This window comes from Elephas maximus, chromosome 22, assembly GCF_024166365.1.
Source record: "Elephas maximus indicus isolate mEleMax1 chromosome 22, mEleMax1 primary haplotype, whole genome shotgun sequence".
NCBI classification, from domain to species: domain Eukaryota; kingdom Metazoa; phylum Chordata; class Mammalia; order Proboscidea; family Elephantidae; genus Elephas; species Elephas maximus.
The window spans coordinates 3,239,735-3,262,053 of record NC_064840.1 but is presented as its reverse complement, the minus strand read 5'-3'; the positions used below and the strand labels follow the sequence as shown (position 1 = coordinate 3,262,053).

The following is a 22,319-nucleotide window of genomic DNA, read 5'->3' as shown; positions in this document are numbered from 1 at the left end:
GGGGTCAGCAAGACTTTCTCTGTAAAGGGTTTTAGGCTTTGTGGGGTACAGTTGCATATTCTTGGGTTGGTTAGTTTAAATACATGACTGTATGGTGTTTTCAGTCACGCCGTATGCATGTGAAAGCTGGACAATGAATAAGGAAGACCGAAGAAGAATTGATGCCTTTGAATTGTGGTGTTGGTGAAGAATATTGACTATACCATGGACTGCCAAAAGAACGAACAAGTATGTTTTGGAAGGAGTACAACTAGAATGCTCCTTAGAAGCAAGGATGGCGACACCTCATCTCACATACTTGGGACATGTTTTCGGGAGGGATCAATCCATGGAGAAGGATGTCATGCTTGGTAAAGTAGAGGGTCAGCCAAAAAGAGGAAGACCCCCAACAAGATGGACTGACACAGTGGATGCAACAGTGGGCTCAAGCATAACAACAATAATGAGGGTGGTTCAGGACCGGGCAGTGTTTCCTTCTGTTGTGCATGGGGTCACTATGCGTCAGAATCCACTTGAGGGCACCTAACAAAAACAACAAGGGGGGTTTACAGGGTGATCACAAGGTAATTACCTTAAAACATTTCCTGAGGGCTGCTGAAGGAATTCCCGATAAGGGTCTTGCTTCAAGACCCCTTCCCTTAGGAACATCCTTTCCCTGTATCTTTAGTTTCTTTTGTTAGATGGTCACAAGGGAAATCCTTTAAGTACTGAAGTCCATCTAAGGGCTTGACGGTTACATGGGAAACAAGTAAAAGTTAAGATGGACTCAGGGCTCACCTCAATTTTGGAATTTTCATGCAACAGAAAAGAAGAAAACCTCACTTTGGAACTGTCTTCCTCTTTGACTACCCCTCACTCCTGTCTTTCCACTTGTTCTAATTTGCTCTGAATTTATAAATAGTGAAGATCAAAAAAATAGAAGATGCATTTGGGAGCTTTTACCAAGGAGTTTGCCTTGGAAGCTGTTATTCCGTGCAGGGAAAAGTATATCAAGTTCCTGTCTGATTTTTTTTTTTTCTTTTAACAAGAATTCTTATACCTTTTGATTTTTAAGAGTAAGAGAAATATAAATACCTAACTGCACAGCTGAAGAAAATTAAAACAAGTCCACAAGAGCCAAAATATGACCTTGAGTATATGCCACCTGCATTTGGAGACCATCTCAAGAATAGATTTGACACATTGAACACTCATGATCGAAGACCAGACAAGTTGTAGAATGACATCAAGGACATCATACATGGAGGAAGCAAAAGTCATTAAAAAGACAGGAAAGAAAGAAAAGACGAAAATGAATGTGAGAAGAGACTCTCAAATTTGCTCTCGAATGTCGAGTAAAACAAACAGAAGAAATGATGAAGTAAATGAGCTGAACAGAAAATTTCAAAGGGCGGCTCGAGAAGACAGACTAAGGTATTATAATGAAATATGCAAAGACCTGGAGTTGGAAAGCTGAAGGGGAAGAACATGCCTGGCATTTCTCAAGCCTCAGATAAAGCAAATATAGAGAAGATGAAGAATGGCTGAGGGAACCCTGGTGGCACTGTGGTTAATACGCTCAGATGCTAATACAGAGGCTGACAGTTTGAACCCACCAGCCACTCCACAGGAGAAAGGTGTGGGAGTCTGCTTCCATAAAGAAACCCTATGGGGCAGTTCTACTCTGTCCTATAAGGTCACTTTGAGTCAGAATCGACTTGATGGCAATGGGATGGGGAAAATACTGAACGACGCAGGAACCATCAGAAGAAGATGGAAGGAATACAGAGAGTCACTGAACCAAAAAAAAAAAAAATTGGTCGACGTTCAAACATTTCAGGAGATAGCATATGATCAGGGACTGATGGTATTGAAGGAAGAAATCTAAGCTGCACTGAAGGCATTGGTAAAAAAAAAAAAGGCTCCAGGAATTGAAGGAATACCAATTGACATGATTCAGCAAACAGATGCAATGCTGGAAGTGCTCACTTGTCTATGCCAAGAAATTTGGAAGACAGCTAGTTGGCCAACCGACTGGAAATAATCCATATTTGTACCCATTCGAAAGAAAGGTGATGCAGAAATTACCAAACTGTATCATTAATATCGCATGCAAGCAAAATTTTGCTAAATATAATTAAAAAATGGTTGCACCAGTACATAGATAGGGAACATCCAGAAATTCAAGCTGGATTCTGAAGAGGTCGTGGAACTAGGGGTGTCATTGTTGATGTCAGACGGATCTTAGCTGAAAGCAGAAAATAGCAGAAAGATGTTTACTTACGCTTTATTAACTATGCAAAGGCACCCAACTGTGTGGATCATAACAAATTATGGATAACACTGAATGAAGAATGGGAATTCCAGAACGCTTAATTGTGCTCCTGCAGAACCTGAACATAGACCAAGAAATAGTCATTCAAACAGAACAAGGGGATTCTGTGTGGCTTAAAATCAGGAAAAGGGTATGTCGTGGTTGTATGCTGTCACCATACCTATTCAATCTGTATGCTGAGCAAATAATCTGAGAATCTGGACTATATGAATAAGAACGGGGCATCAGGATTGAAGGAAAACTCATTAACAACCTGCATTATGCAGATGACACAACCTTGCTTGCTCAAAGTGAAGAGGACTTGGAGCATTTACTGATGAAGATCAAAGACCACAGCCTTCAGTATGGATTGCACCTCAGCATAAAGAAAACAAAAATCCTCACAACTGGACCAATGAGCAACATCATGTTAAATGGAGAAAAGATTGAAGTTGTCAAGGACTTCATTTTACTTGGGTTCACAATCAACAGCCATGGAAGCAGCAGTCAAGAAATCAAACGACATATTGTATAGGGCAAATCTGCTGCAAAGGAATCCTTTGAAGCGTTAAAAAGCAGAGATGTCCCTCTGAGGATTACGGTGCACCTGACCCAAACCATGGTGTTTTCAATCGCCTCATATTCATGTGAAAGATGAACTACGAATAAAGAAGACTAAGAAGAACTGACACCTTTGAATTATGGTGTTGGGAAGAATATTAAATATATCATGGACTTCCAGAAGAACGAAGGAGCCTGTCTTGGAAGAAGTAGAACCAGAATGCTCCTTAGAAGCTAGGATGGCGAGACTTCGTCTCATGTACTTGGCAAAAATTATCAGGAGGGACCAGTCGCTGAAGAAGGACATCATGCTCAATAACATAGAGGGTCAGTGAAAAAGTGGAAGACCCTCAGTGAGGCGACAAAGGCTCTAACACAGCAACAATTGTGAGGATTGTGCAGGACTGGGCAGTGTTTCATTCTATTGTTCATGAGGTAGCTATGAGTTGGAACCAACCGAAGGCCACAGAACAACAAAACCTTATTTTATTGATTCTTTTCTTTTAATCAGAACATGTCTGTGATTTATGATGGAAAAGGGGGCGGAGGAACAGAAGACAGAGTAGAAGGAGAGGAGAGCCATTTTAATAATGCAAAAAGCTCCCACATAGTAGCTGCGCCTTAGTGGTGTTCCATGAGGCTCTGGAACGGCATTGAGAAGCATTTTTTAAAATCTTCTGGAGCAACAGAAGTGCACACCTTGAGCTTTCAGAAGGAGGCTGCCTTCTGAGATGTTCACATGGGGCCTGAGGGAAGATGGCCTACAGCTTGAACCTTCTCAGAGCAGCACCAGGTGACAGGGCCATGCTGATGGCATCCACTCCCAGCCAGCCACCACACAATGGGGTTCTCCCACCCAGCTGGGTTTGGGTCCATTTCAGAAAACAGCACCTGGTTATGCATTCAAATAGTGCACTACACATGTGTGATAGCTAACGTTACAAGTCAACTTGGATTGGCTTTGAGTCTCAGTGGTTCGGCAGTCATTGGACTGATTGTTCTTCCATCCTATGATCTCCATGATGAGATCTGATATGATGTGATAATCTCCATGATGAGATCTGATATGATGCAATCATCTCCATGATGAGATCTGATATGATGTGATCATCTCCATGATGAGATCTGATATGATGCGATCATCTCCATGATGAGATCCGATATGATGTGATCATCTCCATGATGAGATCCGATATGATGTGATCATCTCCATGATGAGATCTGATATGATGTGATCATCTCCATGATGAGATCTGATATGATGCAATCATCTCCTTGATGAAAACTGATATAATACGCTCATCTCCATGATGAGATCTGATATGATGCAATCATCTCCATGATGAGATCTGATATGATGCAATCATCTCCATGATGAGATCTGATATGATGCAATCATCTCCATGATGAGATCTGATATGATGCAATCATCTCCATGATGAAAGCTGATATAATACAATCATCTCCATGATAAGATCTGTTATGAGCAGCCAATCAGTTGAAAAGGATGTTTCCTTGGGGGTGTGACCTGCCTCCAGGATATAAGTGAACGTCCCAGGGAGGCTCATGCTCTTTCTCTCCATTGCTTGCTCGCTCTGGATCCTGCTCTCAACTCGTCACTGTCTACCTTCGGTTCTTGGAACCTGAGCCAGCAGCCTGCCATTTGACCTACAAGTTTTGGAGTGAGCCTCTGCAACCACCTGACATCTGACCCAGGTATTTTGGGACTTGCCAGCCTCCACAGCATTGTGAGCCACTCCCTTGAGATAAATTTATAAAGAGCTTCACTGATTCTGCTTCTCTAGAGAACTCTGCAGAAGACACTCCCCTGCGAAGAAGAGACCCTGGACATAATGGCACAGTGTGGCTTTGTTCCTCGTTGGCTAAACATCTCCACACCACTGTCAGCTAAGTCACCTACAACTGCCTTTGAAAAACATGGACAGCACCTACCCGGAGGGGAAGGTAGATCTGGAGCCGGCAGTCCTCAACATAACTGCTCTGACAGCGGAAGTTCCTCGAACCAGCCGACCCATCTCTACTGTTCCGTGGGCTCTGGCCTCGCTATGGGAGGACCAGATGCTGAAATCACAGAGAGCCCATCTGCTTGGCATGGCTCTTCCTGGGGTCATGATGGTACGAGCCAGCATAGTGGCGGTGCTGCAGGGAACCATAGCCACTGGGACAGCAGCCTCCACACCTGGAAAGCCTCTGCTGCTCAAGAGAAGCCACCTACAGTGATGAGGAAAGAAAAAGAAGACAAGGTGGAAAAGCTGCAGCTCGGACAGAAAGACTTTCCTCCTTTGAATCCACAAGCTGGCCAACAGCATCAGCCATGCAGACCTACTGGGACCCCTTCTGGAGTGTGGAAGAACCCACCTAGTATCAAGCAACCCTCCAAGATGCTGGTCATCAAAAAAGTTTCCGGAGACGATCCTGCTGCTGCCTTCTCTGCTGCCTTCACTTCTCCAGGATCTCACCTTGTGAACAGGAACAAATCATCCACCGCGCTCCCAAGGGTCTGTAGGAGCCAGGTTCTCAAGCTGGTACCATCTCCTTCCAAGCCCAGCGCCTTACGTCTGACCAAGGTGACCCGCCGAAGTACCGACAGGAGGAGCGTGTCCCTGAGGATCCTGAAGTATAACCAGAACGTAGACCCTGGACCAAAGTCAGCTGTGACCAGCCCTATCTCTGTTTCCAAAGCAGTGGCACTGGCTGGTGGCACAGTTCCCAGCTCACCCAAAGGCACCACCCCACCAGCAGGGACCAGCGCCTCACGTCTGACCAAGGTGACCCGCAGAAAAACTGACATGAGGAGTGCATCCCTGAGGATCCGGAAGTATAACCAGAACAGAGACTTCTCAAGAAACAGGGGCAGAGACAAGCTGCAGGACTTGGAGAACAACTATACACCTGAACCCAGGGAGAAGGCAGAGGACAGCTGTCTGCAGAAGGGCCTCGCTCTCCCCATGGTACAGGAAGGGAAGGTCCCCTTGCACTCTCTGGAAGCTGAGCTCAGGTTACTGAAAGAGATGGGATGGCAGGAATGTCCCAAAAGTGAGGAGGACTGCCTCCCCCTCACAGAGGACGAGCTCCAGGAGTTCCACAGGAAGACGGAGCAGCTAAGAAGAAATGGCTTTGGGAAGAAGGGCTTCTCCCAGGGCCGCAGCTCCAGCCCCTTCTCGCCTTGGAGGAGCGTGGGTGCAGCCGAGCTGGAGGACACAGAGGCAGATGCCAGCGGCAGTGACACATCAGATGACGAGGCCTGGGACTAGAACTCTCAACGCCCTCCATTAAATGGGATCCCGGAACTCGGCTCGTGTGTTTAGGGAGTGTGCAGTATAAATCCGTCTTTTCCTTTGTGCACATGGGAAATAATCATTCCAGAGAGAGGGTGATGGGCTTGTTTAGCTTTTGTTGTTGTTCTCCTCTTTTTTCTGCTTAATAGAAGTTTGTGTGGTGGGAAAAAGTATCTTTAAGAAATTGATATATATATATATACATGTACATACACAGTACATGTACAGCAATGCACGGGGAAGCTGGCTGTGCAGAGAGGACATGGGGCGGGGGGATCTGCAGGAGCCTCTGCTTCCCGTCTTGGGACACTCACTTCTGTGTTCAGGCAGTCGTTGTCAGTGATAAAGTTAAGTTATAATTGTATTGAATAAATGCTAATAAACTGGATATTTTCTTCTGTTTTTGACAGCTTGGGTAACATCAGCCCTTAACCAAGCACTTGAATTTTTCTTTTTATTCTCCTCTTTTTGGGTACAGCTGTAAAATATTTGGATTTAGGAAACGTTGTGTTATTTTTGAAGCCTTGATATTCAGGGTGGATTGTAAAATAAAAATTTTTGTGAAATTTCAGAGATTGCAGATTATTTCATAGCATTACTTCCAGATTTAAGACATGAGGCTATTATAAGTCTGTTATGAAGAAGAAAACTGCATAAAATAACTTACTTGGGATTAAATTTTCCATCAGTAAAAAAAAAAAAAAAAAAAAAAGGCCCCGTCTTCTGATCCAGCTACTCCAGCCAGGAAGGCCAGCAATGCTCTCTGCCCGATACAAACACAAGGGTACGCTCTTGCCCACGTCCTGGGGAACAACCCATGGGAACTCCAGTCCCAGATGACACGCAAAAGCGAGGGAACTTGAGTAAGCAGATCATTACGATTTTCAATATTTGTTTCTCATCACTAAAGTTTCTTTTATCACATTTTTTGTTTGTTCATTTATAATTACAGCATTTATTATGACAGGTATCAAAATTGAAGTATGAGCCATTTAGGAAAATTCGTGGTCAATTTTTGGTCGTGGGAGATTGACAGAACTTTACACTGATTGTTGAAACAACATACTCTCTTTGCTGTAGAATATGGGGAGTATTCTTTTTGTAGAAAATGTGTTCTGTAGTGAGGATCTCATTACCCAACATCCACTAAAATTTGACACTCCATCTCGTTCCACTAAAATGGCGTACGCTGCTTTGCTTTCAACACTAATACTATAAAATATAGTTGCATTTAAAAAGGAGTTGCATCATGGATAGCAAAGACACACACACACACATATATATGACGTACATGTATATACGTAACTCACATATCCCGTTTCAACGCGTGAGTGAGCAGAGGAGGGGGCGCCACAGACTGTTAGTGTTGAGGACCATCGCAGGCCTTAATCCAGCCCTGAGTGCAGTTGGCACCGTTTCTCAGCCTTGATATATTCTAGTGGCAAGGAGAAATCCAGTGACACGTGTACATCTATATAAAATAGATATTTTAACTTTTTAAGAACTTTGTTTTTAAAGCCGTTTTAGGTTTGCAAGAAAATTACTCAGAGGGTGCAGAGGTCCCACATAGCTCTCTCCTTGCACACAGTTGTCCTGTTATTAGCATTTCTCAGCAGGGTGGTACACTTAGGACAATCAATGTACCCATACTGAAATATTATTGTTCACTAACGAGCATAGTTTACATTAGGTTTCGCTCCGTGGCGTATGGGTTATTGGGGTTTGGACAAATGCATAAAATCACATAGCCAGCATTATGGTATCACCAGAATAGTTTCACTGCCCTCAAAGGGCCCTGTGCTCCACCCATCCACCTCTGCCCCTTTCCCCCTAAACCCCTGGCAGCCACTGATCTTTCACTGCTGTCTCTCTAGTTTTACCCTTTTCACATTGTCACATAGTTGGAATCATATAGCATGTGGCCTTGTAAACTGGCTTCTTTCGCTTCGTAGTATCTATTTAAAGTTTCCCCGTGTCTCTTTATGGCTTAATAGCTCATTTCTTCTTATCAATGAATAGTAATTACTCCTTCTTGTGTATGTACCACAATTTGTTTACCATTCACCTATCAAAGAACATCTTGGTTGCTTCTAAGTTTCGACAATTATGAATAAAGTTGTTATAAACATAAAATAAAAAATTAAAAATACGATTTACCTAGAAAATGACAAAACTAATTTACGTGTACATAGTAGTTGTTGTTAGGTGCCATCGAGTTGGTTCCCACTCATAGCGACCCTGCGCACAGCACACCACCACACTGTCTGGTCCTGCACCATCCTCATAAGCCTTGCTATGTTTCAGCCATCGTTGTAGGCACCGTGTCAGTCCATTTCACTGAGGATCTTCCTCTTTTTAAAAAAAAAAAAAAAAATTTTTTTTTGTTTTTCTACCAAGCATGATGTCCTTCTCCAGGGACTAATCCCTCCTGATAACGTGTCCAAAGTAAGTGAGACGTAATCTTAACATCCTTGCTTCTGATTGTACTTCTTCTGAGACAGATTTGTTCATTTTTTTGGCAGCGCGTGGTATATTCAAAATTCTTCACCAACACAACAGCTCAAAGGCATCAATTCTTTGGTGTTCCTTATTCATTGTCCAGCTTTCCTATGCATTTGAGGCAATTGAAAACACCATGGCTTGGGTCGGGTGCACCCTAGTCTTCAAGGCGATATCTTTGCTGTATTAACACTTGAAAGAGCTGTTTTGCAGCAGATTTGCCCAATGCAATGTGTCTTTTGATTTTTTGACTGCTGCTTCCATGGGTGTTGATTGTGGATCCAAGTAAAATTAAATCCTTGACAACTTGAAACTTTCCTCCTTTTACCATGATGTTGCTTATTGATCCAGTAGTGAGGACTTTTGTTTTCTTTATGTTGAGGTGTAAACCATACTGAAGGCTGTGATCATTGATCTTCATTAATAAGTGCTTCAAGTCCTCTTCACTTTCAGCAAGCAAGTTGTGCCATCTGCATAATGCAGGTTGTTAATGAGTCTTCCTCCAATCCTGGTGCCCTGTTCTTCTTCTTGGAGTCCAGCTTCTCGGACTATTTCCTTTGCATACGGATTGAATAAGTATGGTGAAGGGATACAAACCTGACACACAATTTTCCTGACTTGAAACCACTGTGTGACTTACTGGGTGGTTTTACATTTATGAGGGAAATCCAACAAAAAGGCTTGTTTTCTCAGGAATCACAGCCTTTTTCAAATTTGTTTACGGTACCGTGTTTTATTCTTTTCAGTTAATCAGAGCAGGTCTCTGATTTATGATGAAAAAGGGGTGGAGGAACAGGAGAAGAAAGGGTAGAAGAGCAGGAGAGACATTTTAATAATGCAAAAAGCTCCCAGCTAGTAGCTGTGCCTTAGGGGTGTTCCATGAGGCTCCCAAACAGCACTGAGAAGCATTTTCTAAAATCTGCTAGAGCGATAGGGAGTGCACACCCGAGCTTTTAGGAGGCTGCCTTCTAAGATGCTCAGACAGAACCCAAGGGAAGATGGCCTGCAGCCTCGACCTTCCCAGAGCAGTACCGGGTGACAGGGCCCAGCTGACAGCATCTGCTCCTGACCAGCCCCTGCACAATGAGGGTCTCCCGCCCAGCTGGGTGTGGGTCCATTTCAGAAAACAACAGCAGGTTAAGGATTCATACAGCGCACTAGATACGTGGGTATATAATGTTATAGGTCAACTTGGCTAGGCTATGATTCTCAATGGTTTGGCAGACATTGGACTGATCGTTCTTCCATAATGCAATCACTTCCGTGATGAGATTTGATGTGATCTGACCACCTCCATGGGGAGATCTGATATAATCCAGTCACTTCCATGATGACATCTGATATACTGCTATCACTTGCATGATGGGATTTGATATAATGTGATCATCTCCAAGATAAGATCTGCTGTGAGCAGCCAGTTAGTTGAAAAGGGAATTTCCTTGGGGGTGTGGCCTGCCTCCAGTATATAAATGGATGTTCCAGCAAGGGTTCTTCTTCTCTCTCTCAATTGCTCACTCCCTCTGGATCCTGCATCTGACTCGTCATCATCTAACCTCTGGTGATTGGGATGTGAACTAACAGCCTGCCGTTTGGCCTGCCGATTTTGGATTCAGCTTCTGGCTGAGTCAAGAGAAGCCTCCAGACTGACTTCTGACCTACAGATTTTGGAACTTGCCAGCCTCCACAAAGTCGTGAGCTACTTCCTTGAAGCTGGTTTTGCTTCTCTAGAGAACTCCGAAGACAACACAGTCCTGGCTAAAAAGAGACCCTAAATGTAATAGCGCAGCTTGGCTTTGTTCCTCATTGGCTAAATATCTCCACACCACAGTCTGCTAAGTCACCTGCAGCTACCTTTGAAAAACATGGACAGCGCCTACCCAGAGGGGAAGATAGATTCAGAGTCAGTGGTCCTCGACATAATGGCTTTAACAAGGGAAGTTCCTGGCACCAGCCCACCCTGCTCCTCCACTGTTCCATGGGCTCTGGCCTCGCTAAGGGAGGACCAGACGCTGAAATCACAGAGAGCCCATCTGCTTGGCATGGCTCTTCCTGGGGTCATGATGGTACGAGCCAGCGTAGCGGCGGTGCTACAGGGAACCATAGCCACTGGGACAGCAGCCTCCACACCTGGAAAGCCTCTGCTGCTCAAGAGAAGCCACCTACAGTGATGAGGAAAGAAAAAGAAGACAAGGTGGAAAAGCTGCAGCTCGGACAGAAAGACTTTCCTCCTTTGAATCCACAAGCTGGCCAACAGCATCAGCCATGCAGACCTACTGGGACCCCTTCTGGAGTGTGGAAGAACCCACCTAGTGCCAAGCAACCCTCCAAGATGCTGGTCATCAAAAAAGTTTCCGGAGACGGTCCTGCTGCTGCCTTCTCTGCTGCCTTCACTTCTCCAGGATCTCACCTTGTGAACAGGAACAAATCATCCGCCGCGCTCCCAAGGGTCTGTAGGAGCCAGGTTCTCAAGCCGGTACCATCTGCTTCCAAGCCCAGCGCCTTACGTCTGACCAAGGTGACCCGCCGAAGTACCGACAGGAGGAGCGTGTCCCTGAGGATCCTGAAGTATAACCAGAACGTAGACCCTGGACCAAAGTCAGCTGTGACCAGCCCTATCTCTGTTTCCAAAGCAGTGGCACTGGCTGGTGGCACAGTTCCCAGCTCACCCAAAGGCACCACCCCACCAGCGGGGACCAGCGCCTCACGTCTGACCAAGGTGACCCGCAGAAAAACTGACATGAGGAGTGCATCCCTGAGGATCCGGAAGTATAACCAGAACAGAGACTTCTCAAGAAACAGGGGCAGAGACAAGCTGCAGGACTTGGAGAACAACCATACACCTGAACCCAGGGAGAAGGCAGAGGACAGCTGTCTGCAGAAGGGCCTCACTCTCCCCATGGTGCAGGAAGGGAAGGTCCCCTTGCACTCTCTGGAAGCTGAGCACAGGTTACTGAAAGCGATGGGATGGCAGGAATGTCCCAAAAGTGAGGAGGACTGCCTCCCCCTCACAGAGGACGAGCTCCAGGAGTTCCACAGGAAGACGGAGCAGCTAAGAAGAAATGGCTTTGGGAAGAAGGGCTTCTCCCAGGGCCGCAGCTCCAGCCCCTTCTCGCCTTGGAGGAGCGTGCGTGCAGCCGAGCTGGAGGACACGGAGGCAGATGCCAGCGGCAGTGACACATCAGATGACGAGGCCTGGGACTAGGACTCTCAACGCCCTCCGTTAAATGGGATCCCGGGAACTCGGCTCCTGTGTTTAGGGAGTGTGCATAATAAATCCGTCTTTTCCTTTTCTTACGTTATTGTGGAATTCTTTGTGCACATGGGAAATAATCATCCCAGAGACAGGGTGATGGGCTTGTTTAGGCTTTGTTGTTGTTCTTCCCCATTTTTTGTTTAATAGAAGTTTGGGTGGTGGGGAAGGCTTTAAGATATACGTACACAGGCAGTACCCACGGGGCGACGCACACAGGGAAGCCCGGTAGTGCAGAGGGGACATGGACGTGTCTGCGCAGCAGCTTCTACTTCCAGCCCGTGGGGCACTCACCCTGTGCTCGGGCAGTCGTTGTCAGTGGCAAAGTGACTTTGGGAGTTGTAGTAAATTAATGCTAATAATTAGGATATTGTTTTGTTTTTGGTGGCTCCGTAACTTGAGTCCTTATCCGAACAAATATGGTTTCCTTTCATTTCCTGCCACCCTCCAGCCTGGTTTTGGATACAACTATAAAATATTCGGATATAGGAAATGTGTTATTTTTGCAGCCTTGATATTTAGGGTAGATTGCAAAATAAAAATGTCTGTGAGATTTCAAAAATTTAAGATTATTTTGATAATATTATTTATAGATTTAATATATGTGGCTATTGCAAGTCTGTTATGAAGAGAACAACTACCTCATAAAATAACTAACTTGGAATAAATATTTTCTATTAACAACAAAAAAAAAAAGAGTTAAAAATACACTTTACCTCGAAAATGACCAAAATGATTTACATTTATTTTGTTGTTAGGTGTCATCGAGTCAGTTCCCGCTCATAGTGACCTATGTAGAACAGAACGAAACACTGCCTGGTCCTGCACCATCCTCACAATCATTGCTGTCCTTGAGCCCATTGCTGCAGACACTGTCAGTCCATCTCGTTGAGGGTCTTCTTTTTCACTGACCCTCTACTTTACCTAGCATGATGTTCTTCTCCAGGGACTGGTCGCTCCTGGTAACATGCCCAAAGTATGTGAGATGTAATCTCGCCACCCTTGCTTCTAAAGAGCATTCTGATGGTACTTCTTCCAAGACAGATTTGTTAGTTTTGTTGGCAGTCCATGGGATATTCAATCTTCTTCACCAACACCACAATTCAAAGGCATCAATTCTTCTTCAGTCTTCTTTATTCATTGTCCAGCTTTCGCATGCCTATGAGGTGATTGAAAACGCCATGGGTTAGGTCAGGGGCACCTTAATCCTTAAAGTGACATCTTTGCTTTTTAACTCTTTAAAGAGGTGTTTTCCAGCAGATTTGCCCAGTGCAAGGAGTCTTTTGGTTTCTTGACGGTTGCTTCCATGAGTGTTGATTGTGGATCCAAGTAAAATGAAGTCCTTGACAATTTCGGTCTTTTCTCTGTTTATCATGATGTTGCTCATTGGTCCAGTTGTGAGGACTTTTGTTTTCTTTGTGTTCAGGTGCAATCCATACTGAAGGCTGTGGTCTTTGACCTTCATTAGTTAGTGCTTCAAGTCCTCTTCACTTTCAGCAAGCAAGGTTGTGTCATCTGCATCACGCAGGTTGTTAATGAGCCTTCATTCAATCCTGATGCCGCATTCGCCTTCATGTAGTCCAGCTTCTCAGGGTATTTGCTCAGCATACAGATTGAATAAGTATGGTGAAAGGATGATGCACACCTTTCCTGGTTTTAAACCACTGTGTAGTTTACTGTGTGGTTTTACATTTACATTTATGAGGGCAAATCAAACAAAAAGGCTTGTTTTCACAGGAACCTTGGGCTTTTTTCAAATTTGAAATGACAGCGATTTAAAGTACTTTATTTTATTGACTCTTTTCAATTAATCAGAACAGGTCTCTGATTTATGATGGAAAAGGGGGTGGAGGGACAGAAGAAAGAGTAGAAGGAGAGGAGAGCAATTTTAACAATGCAAAAAGCTCCCAGGTAGTAGCCGTGCCTTAGTGGTGTTCCACGAGGCTCCAGAACAGCACTGAGAAGCGTTTTTTAAAATCTTCTGGAGCGACAGAAGCACACACCTTGAGCTTTCAGAAGGAGACTGCCTTCTGAGATGCTCAGAGGTTGTCCGAGTGAAGACAGCCTGCAGCCTGGACCTCCTCCAGAGCAGCACCAAGTGACAGGGCCTAGCTGACAGCATCTGCTCCGGGCTAGCCCCCACACAATAGGGATCTCCTGCCCAGCTGGGTTTGGGTCCATTTCAGAAAACAGCATTGGGTTATGCGCTCAAATACTGTGCTAGGCATCTGTGGTGGCCAATGTTATATGGCAGCTTGGCTAGGCTATGTTTCTCCGTGGTTTGACAGACACTGGACTGATTGTTCTTCCAAAATTCAGTCACCTCCACAATGAGATCTAATATATTATGGTCACCTCCATGATCAGACCTGATATAATCTGATCTACTCCATGATGAGATCTGCTATGAGCCGCCAGTCAGCTGAAAAGGAGTTTCCTTGGGAGTGTGGCCTGCTTCCAGTATATAAATGCACATTTCAGTAAGGCCGTCTCTCACTGGCTCACTGGCTTGCTTGTTTGCTTGCTCCGGATCCTGCATCCATCTGACCTCCGGTTCTTCGGATGTGAACCAGTAGCCTGCTACCCCACCTGCTGATTTTGGGTTTGTCAGCCCCTGCAACCGCGTGAGTCAGCAGAACCCCCAGCCTGACGCCTGACTAACAGATTTGGGAATTTGACAGCCTCCACAACTTTGTGAGCCACTTCTTTGAACTAAATCTCTCTCTCTCTTTCTCCACGTTTCACTGGCTTTGCTCCTCTAGAGAACCCAGCTTAAAAAACATGTCCCTGGGAATTGGCCTTAACTACAATCCCATGACAAGAATGTGCTAGGTGCACAATAGGATTTGCAAAAGGACTGTTGAGTCTTCATGGATGTCTCAGATTTGACGGCCTCAAGGATCCTAATTTTTAAAAGGAGGAACTTGAGACTCCAAGAAAGTAAGCTATATGATCAAGGTTATACGGTAAGTCCATGGCAAAGCACAGACTAGAATCCAGGACTGCAGAATTCCTATACCCAACAAGCAATTAACACTCACCAAAATTGTCAGTTGGGAAAGAAGCTTTTAAATAAAGAGATATTCTCCTATGTATCTTAGCCAGTTTGTCTTGGAGGCCAATGTTCCCTTCAACCATTGGGTGTTTTTATGGCTGTTTATTCTGTGCTCCTGAAATTGATATTGGCCAATAAAAAAATCTTATCAGGAGGGACCAGTCCCTGGAGAAGGACATTATGCTTGGTGAAGTAACAGGGTCAGTGAAAAAGAGGAAGACCCTGAACGAGATGGTTTGACACAGTGGCTGCAGCAATGGCATCAAGCATAACAACGACTGTGAGGATGGCACAGTGTTTCATTCTGTAGTACACAGAGTCGTTATGAGTCGGAACCAACGTGATAGCACCCAACAACAACAACAATAGCAATGAAAAAAAATCTAATAGCCAGCCAGCCTTAGTCTTGCTGGAATGTAGTTTAGGGATGGGGAGTGGAGGCAGAGGAGAGTGTGTGTGTGTGTGTGTGTGTGTGTGTGTGTGTGTCTTCGTGGAGGGAGGGTGAGTGAAACCGCATCACCCATTAAAAAACTAACCGTAATTAGTCCATGAGGGTGTTTGCTGCTTTAATGAAGCCAGTAGCCAAGGGCTATCCTGAGACGGAAATATAAAGACTCAACTCTGAACCCATTACCTGTAATGAACCTGGAAATGGACTTGGGGAATGTCTGTTGTATTCTTAGCATCTGTAACAGCCGTTGTGTGAGCCGCTGAGATGGCAGCCCTGCTTCAGGAATCCTGGGGACCCAGGCCCGGCAGACAGTTCACTGGGGCTGGTGGGCACAGGCACCAGGGAGGAGGCTGGGGCTCTCTGTATGACTGATGGCTCTTCCAGAAGGGGTCATATTTGTGCCAATTGCTTCCCTGGACAAAGAACGCAGAAAATCTCTTTCCTTACATTTCCTGCTTCACACTGGAGCAGTGTTTCTGGAGAGAGATCTAGGGAGCAATTAGCCCAAAGGTAAAAGGTGTCAAGAGGTTCCGAAGACACGTGGCCTTTTTCATCTTCATTTGACCATAAAGAGAAGGACTGCAAAAGTGCAAGCAGCAGTATTCCACACACTCAAAAGAAAAGGTAAACACCCTTTGTATCATCATTTTGCAAATCACAACAAGTATGGGAAGTGAGATGCTGATAATTTTGCATGAAATCAGTATGGACAGGACAAGACAAAGTCCCCTAAGACTGCAGTGGGATGGCTCCCATGGGGCGACATAGGATGACAGTCTGATTTTGTTAAGAGTCTGCATAATGAAGCCCTAGTGGCCGAGTGTCCGTTGCTAAAATGCAGTGATGGTGGGTGTCGGGGATAAAAATTGCGTGACTCATTGGTCTCGTAGTGAAGTTCTGTTGTTGCCTGGCAGGCTCCATCCATTCTATATTCTTCTGATAACATGGTTCTGATTTTTTAAACTGTCTTTCCCTCATTGGAATGAGTCTTGATATGACTGTCAGCCAAATTGTCCCTCCTTGACCCAAGCTAGACCAGTCAGATCTCCCTCCAGAAAATGTAAAGCCTTAGCAGAGTGACTCAGGGACAGAAACGCTGGAATCTTCCATCCCATCTCACTCTGGAAAGGCTGCCATTATTACCTGCTTTCAACATCTTGGAAGGTTGTCTGGCCCTCTTTCCAAGGTCTTGTTCAACTTCTCCTTTGATTCTGTGAGTGACCTAAGTTCTGTCTCAAAAGTAACTGTATCAATTTTCTATGGCTGCTGCTGCAAAAAAAAAAAAACTACCACAAATTAATTTTCTTACCATTCTGGAGGTCAGAAATCTGAAATGTGTCTTACAGGGCCACAATCAACGTGTTGGCAGGGCTGGTTCTTTCCAAAGGCTCCAGGGTCTTTCAGTTCCTTGCCTTTTCCAGCTTCTAGAGGCTGCCTTATCTCTTGGCTCGTGGCCACATCAGTCCAGCCTTTGCTTCCATCCTCACACCTCCTCTCCCTCTGACCCTTGTGGCTCTCCCTCTGATCCTTAATCACGTCTGCAAAGCCCCTTTTACCACGTAAGATAACATATTCTTAGATTCCAAGGATTTGCACAAGGACATCTTTGGGGGCGAGGGGAACCATTCAGCCTCCCGTGGACCTTTTTGCTCAAACTAGCCAGAGTTACGTTCTGTTGCTTACAGCCAAAACCTACCTAACTGACGTGTAACATCTACTTGGTCTCTGCAATAGAGAAAAATGCTATTTTTGATTGTTGACCCTAAACTGAAACTAAATCGTTAAACATTCTTGGGAAATTGCCCCTTTCACCCAAGTTCGTAAGGTTAAGTGCTAAGTTCAAACAAGAGGACACCCTGGCATCCAACTTGAGAAAAGGCTCCTCCAAAATCGTCTTGTTTCCAACAGAGTGGAATCGCTTCCTCAGCACAGGTGTGTCTGGTTCTCTCGGCAGGACACTGAAATCCTGAACACAGCCATCCTCACGGGAAGGACAGTGGCCATGCCCATCAAGGTGGTCTCCGTGGAGGAGAATAGCGCCGTGACGGACATCTCGGAGTCGGTGGAGTGCACGTCCACTGATGAGGACACCGTCAAGGTAGGTGACTCCTCAGCCAGCAGGGTTACCCAGCCAGCAGGATTGCTCAGCCCGCGGAGATAAGATATCTAACCGTTTTTTACGTATGCCCTGCTTCTGGTTGATTCACTAAACTCTTCTGTTTCCATTTCTTTTTTGTTTTTTGGTTCCATGCCAGCCAAGCTTTAGTCAATTATACATTGACCGGAGTCAGACCCCAAATGCCTAAGGCAGTGAGGCAGGTGGTATAAACGGGTGACATGGAAGCAGAGAGTTCTACCACCGAACCACAGGTGCCGCTCACATGGGGCAGACCCCGAGTGCTCTATAGGAAGGAGGTCGGGGATGCCGTTCTCAATCACACCGCCCAACAGGAATATAATCTCCTGCCACATCAAAACCAAACCAAACCCAGTGCCCTCGAGTCGATTCCGGCTCATAGCAACCCTGTATAGGTGCTTCCAAATTTTCTTGTAGCCACATTCCAAACAGCAAAAATAAACATGTATAATTCATTTTAATGTTATTTTATTTCTAAGCCAAAATATCAACATATCAAAATGCCAACAATATTGATCACATTTCAACATGTAATCAATATAAAAGTTATTAAAGGTCTTTTACGTTTTTTTCACAGTAAGCCTTTGAAATCTGGGGTGTATTTGTCACTGACGGCACATGTCAGTTTGGACTACCCCCACGTCAGGTGCTCGGCAGCCATGAGTGGCGGCTGCTTGCACAGATCTGAAGTCTAAGGCACGGCTTCTCACGCTCGGCACTGTTGACAGTTTGGGCTAGGTGTTATGGGGGCCGTTCTGAGCGTTGTAGGATGTTTCGCAGCATCCTTGGTTTCTACCAACCAGATACTGGTAGTGCCCCCCGAGCTGTGACAGCCAAAAATGTCTCCAGAGATTGTCAGATGTTCCCTGGGGGGGAAATCACCCCCAGTTGAGAGCCCTGCTCTAACAGAGCCCTGCTCCGATTCTGGTTAGATGAACACCCCACCTTCTGGTGGCTGGAAAGTAACTTTGGCCAGGAGGGAGAGGCACATGGTTTGGGTCCAGGGCCGGCCCTCACCCTCGCTGCCACACACCGGGTCCTTGTGATCATTGGCCTTTACCACTGATTTGTAATTTCCCTGAAAGCCAGGACCCTTGATAAACGTGACCCTTTGAAAGGACACCTCCAGCACTGACTATTTCCCTAGGTGGGCAGGGAGTCCATCCTTTAGCCTGCAAAGACCAAGGGAAACGAAACCCAGAAACAGAATTCCTCACAGTTTTATACACAGCTTCCCTCAGCTGCTCTTGAAAGACTTTGACATGGAGGCTATTACCAGTATCTCCAGGAATATAATCCGTGTCTTTAGGGAAACGAGCAAATCCAAACTGAAATTGCCTCCTGAAATGAACCCACGCTGATACCCTGGCTCTTGACAAAGCAGTGTGAAGTCCCAAGTTGGCAGGAGCAGGGAATGGTATCCCAGCAGGAGGGCTCCGTGGGCTCAATCCCGACCAGCCAGACTCAGCCTCTGACTTGGGTTCAGTGGGGTCAATGATGCTTCCAGAGCTTGTTGGTACAGCTCGGCATGCCATGGAGAGAAGGAACTGGAAGGGAACGGCATTAAGAAGTGCCTACTGTGTCCCTGGGTGGCATAAACACTTAACATGCTCAACTGCTAATTGAAAGGTTGGAAGTTGGAGTCCATCTGTATGCACCTCAGAAGAAAGGCCTGGCAGTCTACTTCCAAAGTATCAGCCATTGAAAACCCTACAGATCGAACTTCTACTCTGACACACTCTGACTCATATCTATGAGTCAGAGCCAAGTTAATGGCAACTTGTTTTTTGCTCTGCAGTAAGCCCATGAAGATTTGAATTTAGACAGATCTGAGCCCTGCCAGGAACTCTGCAGGGTCTGAGATTTCCCCCTTGAGCAGTGTAACAAATTAGCCCATCACAGTTTCCCTGATGCTAGAAGACGACATGAGACTCCTGGGTCAGAGACAAACGACAAGTATCAGCATTACCTTGCTGCATTTCCCAAAGGGAACCACCTAACACCTGCACACGCGGTGGGCTTCGTCACCACAGAGAACCCTGAGGTTAGGGAACACAACTCTTTTATAAAAGGCAGTAAGTCTGCTGAATCTTCTCCCTAGAGAGAAACACCACCTTTATTGTACTGGACTGTAAGCATACCTGCCCTTTGCTCCAGAAGGAGACACACTGTCTCTCTCAGGGATGTTCATCATATAAAACACCCTTGAAAAGATAAAAACAAAGACAGGGAAGAGTATCTTCAAGAATCTCTCTCTAATACTGCAGTGTGCATTTCCCAAGAATAAGGACTTTCTTTTACATAATCACATACATTTAGCTTTGATGTCTAATCCACTTTCTGGTTCCCAGTTTCGCCAGGTGACCCAACAGCATGTGGTACATTTTGTCCTACAATACAGGCTCCAGTCGACAATCACGTAGTGCGTTTAATTGTCATGTCCTCTGCTCCTTTAATCTGGGGCACTCCTCAGCTTTTCCTAGTCTATTAAGACACTGAACATTTTTGAAGAGTGCAGGCTTTTTTTTTTTTTCATTTTTAATAGAATGTTCCTCATTTGGGGTTTTTCTAAGGCTTCCTCCTAGTTAGAGCCGGATTACCATTCCCAGAAGGACTCCATAAACAATGAGCTGTCTGCATATTTTGTTCCATCTGTTTTTGTGTGCTTTTAAACACTGCAATAATTGTAGGGGATTTTTTCCCTGATTATATGAATAATGTCTACTATTAGTTTAAAAAAAAAAAATCAAGGCAAGTGGCCCAGAAAACTCTTAAGAAAGATTTACCTGTGCACCCACCACCCTTAGAAAAACATCATGAGCATTTTGGGGACCACTTCTTACACCTCTTTTTTGAACCACATATACCCATACATAGAGATGTGATTTTATAAGATTGGGGTTGTATTACACATGCCTTTTTTTTTTTTTTTTTACCATGACTCTTTTTTCCCGCAAATCTATCTGCACACACACGTGTGTGTATATGCATATTAAACACACACAAATAAGAATTTTTCTCTCATGGCCTGTTTGCAGAAATGGAGTCATCCTGTGCCTTTCTGTGTCGTCCTTCTCCCCTTGGGATGCACCTTGAAAAAAAAAACTAAGCATCTGGAAAATGAGCTGCCTCATATACTCTGGGCCTGCACCGATTCCAATGCTTGGGCTAACAGGAGTTGTAGCATTTGAACAGGAGAAGCCTTGGACATTGACATCCATGCTGATTTACTTTTAACAGATGGAAGGATAGAAGCCCAGGGAAGGGCCGGGACTGACCCAGCACAATCCAGGAACGATAATAGGAGGAGAACTATAGCATCCACCAAGCACTTCCAGTGCCCAAGCAACGGCACTATGGCACCTAACATGCTTGTTAAAACACTAAAGATATGGCCTGCAGTCACTGACGGGACATACTGTGACTGCCAGTGGTTTTGTTAATTATGGTCTATAAGGAATGCTGCCTTGGATTGGACAGCATACAGTGTTTTCCCAAATTCATGGTGGTGATTCATAAAACAAAGATTATTGGTCCATTTGCTGTGTATCGTTCTGTGTATCATCCCCACCCTCAGGGAACCTGACCCTGTCCTGACAGAGGAGGCAGACGGTGAGGAGACCTGTAGAACATGACACATGGTGCTATCCTGACGGAGGAGGCAGACAGTGAGGACACACGTAGAACATCACACGTGGTGCTGTCCTGACGGAGGAGGCAGACAGTGAGAAGACACGTAGAACATCACACGTGCTGCTGTCCTGACAGGGGGAGACAGTGAGGAGACACGTAGAACATCACACGTGCTGCTGTCCTGACAGAGGGAGACAGTGAGGAGGCACATAGAACATCACACGTGGTGCTGTCCTGATGGAGGAGGAGACAGTGAGGACACACGTAGAACAGCACACATGGTGCTGTCCTGATGGAGGAGACAGTGAGGACACACGTAGAACAGCACACGTGGTGCTGTCCTGATGGAGGAGGAGACAGTGAGGACACACGTAGAACATCACACATGGTGCTGTCCTGATGGAGGAGGAGACAGTGAGGACACACGTAGAACAGCACACGTGGTGCTGTCCTGATGGAGGAGGAGACAGTGAGGAGGCACGTAGAACATCACATGTGGTGCTGTCCTGATGGAGGAGACAGTGAGGACACACGTAGAACATCACACGTGGTGCTGTCCTGACGGAGGAGGAGACAGTGAGGACACACGTAGAACAGCACACGTGGTGCTGTCCTGATGGAGGAGGAGACAGTGAGGAGACACGTAGAACATCACACGTGGTGCTGTCCTGATGGAGGAGGAGACAGTGAGGACACACGTAGAACAGCACACGTGGTGCTGTCCTGATGGAGGAGGAGACAGTGAGGAGACACGTAGAACATCACACGTGGTGCTGTCCTGACGGAGGAGACAGTGAGGACACACGTAGAACAGCACACGTGGTGCTGTCCTGATGGAGGAGGAGACAGTGAGGACACACGTAGAACAGCACACGTGGTGCTGTCCTGACGGAGGAGGAGACAGTGAGGACACACGTAGAACAGCACACGTGGTGCTGTCCTGATGGAGGAGGAGACAGTGAGGAGGCACGTAGAACATCACATGTGGTGCTGTCCTGATGGAGGAGACAGTGAGGACACACGTAGAACATCACACGTGGTGCTGTCCTGACGGAGGAGGAGACAGTGAGGACACACGTAGAACATCACACGTGGTGCTGTCCTGACGGAGGAGGAGACAGTGAGGACACACGTAGAACAG

The 22,319-nt window shown here is 45.7% G+C and overlaps 2 protein-coding genes across 4 annotated transcripts in view; both read left to right on the top strand.

The window, feature by feature from the left end:
• The window catches only part of TMEM132C (transmembrane protein 132C), a 354,656-nt gene that overhangs the window by 308,221 nt on the left and 24,116 nt on the right, over window positions 1-22,319 (top strand). For both annotated transcript variants that reach the window (XM_049866225.1, XM_049866224.1), the window contains exon 5: window positions 17,363-17,506. In XM_049866225.1, the coding sequence (XP_049722182.1) occupies window positions 17,363-17,506 (144 nt within the window). The remainder of the gene's footprint in view (window positions 1-17,362; window positions 17,507-22,319) is intronic.
• On the top strand, window positions 3,908-11,883 carry LOC126065777 (vasculin-like protein 1). Of its 2 annotated transcripts, XM_049866229.1 has the most exons (2): window positions 3,908-5,873; window positions 11,599-11,883. In XM_049866229.1, the coding sequence occupies exons 1-2, from the start codon at window positions 4,708-4,710 to the stop codon at window positions 11,852-11,854; spliced, it is 1,422 nt and encodes a 473-aa protein (XP_049722186.1). In that variant the 5' UTR covers window positions 3,908-4,707; the 3' UTR covers window positions 11,855-11,883. The 2 variants fall into 2 exon arrangements, with proteins under 2 accessions (XP_049722186.1, XP_049722185.1); XM_049866228.1 differs by lacking the exon at window positions 11,599-11,883 and having other exon boundaries at window positions 3,908-6,220.

Coding starts and splice junctions, on each gene's coding strand:
- LOC126065777 (XM_049866229.1), top strand. CDS start 4,708: ATGGCACAGTGTGGCTTTGTTCCTCGTTGGCTAAACATCTCCACACCA. Junction 5,874..11,598: donor TCTCTGGAAGCTGAGCTCAG/GTTACTGAAAGA, acceptor AGCTGAGCACAG/GTTACTGAAAGCGATGGGAT.